Source organism: Diadema setosum, chromosome 10 (genome assembly GCF_964275005.1).
Source record: "Diadema setosum chromosome 10, eeDiaSeto1, whole genome shotgun sequence".
In the NCBI taxonomy this organism is placed as follows: Eukaryota; Metazoa; Echinodermata; class Echinoidea; order Diadematoida; family Diadematidae; genus Diadema; species Diadema setosum.
In genome coordinates this window covers 9,222,125-9,228,124 of record NC_092694.1, presented here as the reverse complement: position 1 = coordinate 9,228,124, position 6,000 = coordinate 9,222,125, and the positions used below count along the sequence as shown (strand labels likewise).

General features: G+C 38.0%; 1 protein-coding gene across 1 annotated transcript in view; it reads left to right on the top strand.

Moving 5' to 3' along the window:
- The first annotated feature begins 1,077 nt into the window (after positions 1-1,077).
- The window catches only part of LOC140233724 (ATP-dependent RNA helicase DDX24-like), a 41,119-nt gene continuing 36,196 nt past the window's right edge, over positions 1,078-6,000 (top strand). The window contains exon 1 of the mRNA XM_072313825.1: positions 1,078-1,362. Within this exon, the coding sequence (XP_072169926.1) occupies positions 1,087-1,362 (276 nt within the window). The 5' untranslated portion in view covers positions 1,078-1,086. The remainder of the gene's footprint in view (positions 1,363-6,000) is intronic.

Sequence of the window (6,000 nt, the reverse complement as noted above, 5' to 3'; positions counted from 1 at the left end):
CCCCCCCCCGCTTTGGTGATTTTCCTCATGATAACGATCTAAATTGACCATCATTTATAATCACATTCGTTTATTCAGTTGTTTTGCACACACTTTATCGATGGACACCCATCTTCATCGTACAAATATAACAATGAAATGAAATAGGGCCTATGCATAATACATGACAAAACGTGATCCTGTCACTTACCATCATAGACTATGCAGAAAATTACATTGAAGCAAATCATGTCAATTAAATAAAGCTAAATAGGATGTCGGCAACTTATAGTGACAATTAAAGCAGGCAATCAAAGAAGAGGAGAATGAAATAACACATGGTAATGATGATGATGGTGATGATCCATAGGCCTATATCCTGCCAAGGGATTCTTCTTCTTCTTCCTCCTCCTCCTCCTCCTTCTCCTCCTCCTCCTCTTCCTCTTTTCTTTATCGCTTCCTTCATATTTTTCCTTCACTCGGCCGGCGCCACGTTTTGGTGGGGGGAGGAGGGCAGCTTGTATTTCTGGCGCCACTTCCGGGTTTCATCTGCTAACAAATAAAAACACCCCCCCCCCCAAAAAAAAAAAAAAATAATTAATTAATTAATTAATTAATTAGATAAATAAATAAAAAACAAACAACAACAACAAAGGCCTTAGCTGCGCTCACACTTCAAGGTTTTATTGACCAGCAAAAAAAAACAAACAAACAAACAAAAACAAAAACAAAACAAAACGAAACGAAAATCTGAAGAAGAAGAAGAAAAAGAATTGCTCTGGTACAACTTGCAATTGCCATTTTTTTTTTTTTTTAATGGTGACACTTCTGGGGTTAAAAAAAGGAAAAAAAGTGTGTGTGTGTGTCGGGGGGGGGGGGGGTACTGGGGCAAAGTGGATACACCCAATGTATTCCATGTCTTCCGCAGAAAAAGAAAAAAAAAAAAAAAGTGGGGGCCGAGCCATGGTTCCCAGCAACAACCTGGTACAGTACAGTGTCCTGGGTGTAAGGTTGCTATAACTCATCGCGCGTACCAAGGTTTGGACCGTAGAAAGACCACGGTTTACCTGTGTGAAATGTCACTGGAAATGAGGTTAGGTGCTCAACATGGCGACTTCCATGAGGCATCATGTGCGTAGAAGGCGCAAAGGGATTTCCAAAAAAGCAACGAAGATAAAAAGAGACAGCCGACAAGAATACAATCTTATTTCGGATAATAATTGGAAGCCCTATGAAATGGACTTTTCAGCATTTGCTGACGATGAGATGGGTGGATTTGTAGGAATGGAAGTGCTCACTGATTACGACCCAAGAATGTTGAAGAAAACAACGACTACACTAACGAGTGGGACTAAGAGAAGCAGTAACGTTAGGGAGATGCAGGTAGGAACTAATGTAACTCAGATTTCAGGCAAATTCATGTACCAAGCATCATCACAAGATTGGCAAGAACGATCAAAGTGTTGATTGAGCAGAACGTATTACAGTATAGAACTACCATTTAACATAATGTTATGCCGTGCAATGCAGTGCAGTCCAGTAGGCAGTAGCAGTAAATTTTTACAGTGGTGTAAATTTAAATTTATAAAGTTTAAATTTAATTTACACTGAGTCATCACACACGTCATTCCGGAATCCACCACTGCACTGCACTGCCACTGGCACCATCTGCATCCATGCCCATGATCATGATATTGATGGTAGGGCCAAATTGAATTAGATAATATCTGCACTACACTACATGACTACCTGACTACAGTTAACTACACACAGCCCAGTCGCTGTATAATTTAAATTTACTATAGATAGCGACAGGGCTGTACCGGAACGGCCCACAACACAAAGAGAGCTTTGGGTTTTGATACTGATACTTGACATCATTTTTTGTCACCTCGTACTCATTAACGTTAATGATTAAATCAAATGTAATCTTCATTTATGACACTTCATATCTATGTTATCGATATTGATTTAAATACACATTTCACAACTTACTGTACGAGCTGAAATTTTCGCGGTGGTTTTATTTTCGCAAATTTCGCGAATCGCCTTTGAACCGCGAAAATAACAACACGCGAAAATAACAACGCGCAAATAGTTACGTTCAGTTAGACCGTCGCAACCGCGAAATTAACAACACGCGCAAATGTCCTCCAAGTAGCAATTCGCGAAAATATCTGTACGCGAAAATTTCAGCTCGTACAGTACTGGAAATGAAGATTATAATATAATATGCAGCATGTGCGAACGGTACATCTGATAATCGGGAGTTCATGCGATCGGGAAAGCACTTTTAAAAGTCAGGCTGTCGACCGTGCTGCTACCAAAGAGTGCACACACGCAGTAGATCGCTGCACTTCCAGCCACACACACGCACGCATAATTTGTATTTGCAGAGTGGTCGATGGTCGATCATGCGCCATTTTGAATTCTGCAACGATGAACCCCGACGGTCGGGGATTGCGCTAGAAAGTGCCATTTTTTTGTTGTTCAATGGACTTGTCATGAGGGCTCTCTCTGTGGACTTAAGCCGTATGTACCTTCTGTAATATAAGCATGCTCTTTACGTCAGTAACATACAAATGTCTGTAAGAAATGTATAAATTGTTACAGAAGTGTGTATAATTTATAAGTTTTGTAGAACGTGTTGTGGTTCCCCCACTTTGATAGCGAGGCCCCGTCTGTCTGACGCTTGAAGCACAGCATCTGGTCGGGCTACACTACAGTAAACTTAATACTGTACGAGCTGAAATTTTCGCGTACAGATATTTTCGCGAATTGCTGCTGGGAGGACATTTGCGTGTGTTGTTAATTTCGCGGTTGCGACGGTCTAAATGAACGTAACTATTTGTGCGTTGTTATATTCGCGTGTTGTTATTTTCGTGGTTCAAAGGCGATTCGCGAAATTCGCGAAAATAAAACCACCGCGAAAATTTCAGCTCGTACAGTACAGTGTAGGCCTACAGCAGGTGTGTAGGGGATCATGGGGATTAAATTGGAGTTACGTTGAGAAGAATTTAATCCTACCTAACTTATACAGCCCAGTCGCTGTAAAACTCCACAAAATTAAGGAATCTTTAAAAATCTTAGAACTTCTCTAAAACCAGAAGGGATATATAGAGCTACATGTAAGTTAGTAAGTGAGTTAGTACATTGATGACCGTACAGTTGTAGCTGTAGTCTCAAGTTTGTTCATGGTGGAATCAGGGGTGTCCCCCTTGGCACCCAGGGGAGGGGGATGGGAGGGGTCCAAATGGGGGCCTGAATTGTACATTTTCATCTTCTTCTTAAAGGCCCCATGATGAATGTTCACCAAACTTGGCAGGTAGCATCCCTAAGGGGATAGGACCTTAATTCATTCAAATGGGCAATTCCACGGTATGTAGGACACAGATGCCGAAAATTCAAAATGATATTTGTTTCAAACACCATACATTTTCAGACAATACTTGAGTTGATGTTTTAAGAATCATTATGTTTTTCAATAAAAGCGGCCATTTTGATTTTCAAAATGGCTGCCAAAATATGCCTATAACTCAATGGTAAGAAAGAGTGTATTGTCACATAATTTACCCTCTGTATATCCACTTTACTAGTACTCTAAACAACAATCTTTTATATGTATGCAGTTACCAGACGAGTCTTTTACCACATAATAGAAAGAAAAAGCTGGTTGCTTTAAAGAATTTTATAAAAACTTTTAATTAGTTTGACAATGATGGATGTAACGTCAGTTACCAAAAACAAGGAATTTTTAACTTTATTCATCAAAGAAAGTGAGCTGTATGATGTAACTTATGATTTCTAATGTATGCCCATATGCCTTCCTTTCAATACCAGAAAATAAGGATACTTGGCATACTGGAGAGTCAAATGAACACATCAAAATGTGTAACGTCAGTTACCGAAACGTCATATACCAGTATGTAACGTCAGTTACCATGTCAGTAATTATAACTTAGGCAAATGTTTTTACTTTTGGCCATTTCAATACATCTGGGAACTTTGATAGGGAATGATGTCATCACCATGGTACACTGTATGTCCATGGATACATTTTTTTTGTTCATTTTATCTTATCTATTTATTTTTCTTTTTCTTTTTTTTTTGGTGGGGGGGGGGGGGTTGAGGTTTTGATTTTCTGTTCAACACAAGTTTAAGGTTAAATCATCTGGAAGTTTAGGTTTACCACATGCAATATATAATGCACTCAAATTACTATACAGTACATTCACAGTCCTATGGGATGATAAAGCTACCAAATTTGTAGGCCTAATCAATGATGTTGTTGCATGGTAACCATCTTTTTCTATTAAAAAGCTTGTGTACAGCTGTATACCAACAGTTTTATAATGTTTACTAATGACTACTTTTGCTAGCATTTTTCTTTTTTTCTGGAAGCTTAGTGAAGTTTCTACCTAAAGGCAAATGCAGGAACAGATATATTTCTTCGCTTGCACTTAAATGTGTGGTTTAGTTAATATGGCACATCTTGAAATGGTACATAAGCAGGCCTGACATAAGGCATGTACTGTCATTACTGTTTGAAACTAACACTGATGTTGCTCAAAGTGAGAGGTGATTCTAGGGTAAAATAAAAAACTGTTCATATTTGTTGATTACTTTATTTCATTCATGCATGGACATTTTTGTAATACATGATGATTATGAACAGGAGGATTAGTTTATATTGATCTTAGAATTCTTTCGTTGCAAAGTTCTATTTCTTGGTATCTGGGATGTATTTGCAAGCCTTGATATACCAGTGAAAAGGAAAAGAAAAACAATTACATTCCTTCAAGCAAGGAATAAACAAATAATGCCCTTTTGACCAAAATAGCATGATTCTTCTTCACAGAAAAAAATATTAAAAGAATAACACTATTCATTTAAATCATTATTGATAATGGAGATGATTTTTTTTTTGTGGCCCTAACAATGCCTTGAGGGAGAAGGAGTAAAATAAAGAAAAGAAGAAAGAATATATCACAGTAGATTTCATACATATATAGGCCCTATGAATATTTTTATTTGTATGTGTTTTTTCCCCATGACCTGAAAGATATTTTTTTTTCACACACAAAAATATCTGTGTTTTGTGTAGTACTGCAGGGCATTATGAGTGGGGTACTCTAGATAGAAACTTTCCTGTTCATTAAAAAAAAAAACAACAACAACAACAACAACAAACCCTTAGTTACGTCAATATTCATACTTGGAACTGCTGAATCTAAATGGCTCTGTGTAATCATAACTGTTGAATAAGCATTCAATCTTAAGACAAATGTCAAGAAATATCCTCTGGTGCATTTACATTATTTTTGCTCAACTGTGCTATGGCATGGGGGGGGGGGGGGAGCTTGCCCCCTAAGGACCCCATCCCATTTGTGTCTTTAGATTTTGTTTTAATTTGTTGCTAAGTAAATGCCTGGGATTGGTACTGGTATACTTCAGCAGTATAACCTGTTAAATACTGTATACGCCGTTATTTTCGCGTACAGATATTTTCACGAATGACGAGGTCATAGACATTTTCGCGAGGTGTTGTTTTCGCGAATTGACGCCGACGCTTACGTTAATACTCCATCAACAAAGCGCAAGGAGACAATTTCGCGTGTTGTTAAATTCGCGATCCAACTGCAATTCGCGAAATTCGCGAAAATTAAACCCTCGCGAAAATAACGGCGTATACAGTAGATTAGTTCTTTGTAAACCCCATAGCAAAAGTATGTGTAACGTCAGTTACGTAACGTCAGTTACTGACATGTTTCCCTTAAGTTTTCATTAAACACAAAGAAAATAGACTAATGTTTCATTTCATTTGGGTATTTGTAATTGATGAACCAAGGTATGATTCCATATCAAACAAATCACTCTGAAAGGTCAGAATTATAAAATATCACAAAACTATTCCTAATCATGATTTTCCATGTGTAAACCCTATGGCAAATGTAAGCGTAACGTCAGTTACGTAACGTCAGTTACTGTCATGCCTTCACTGAAATTGGCATGGTGCTAAAA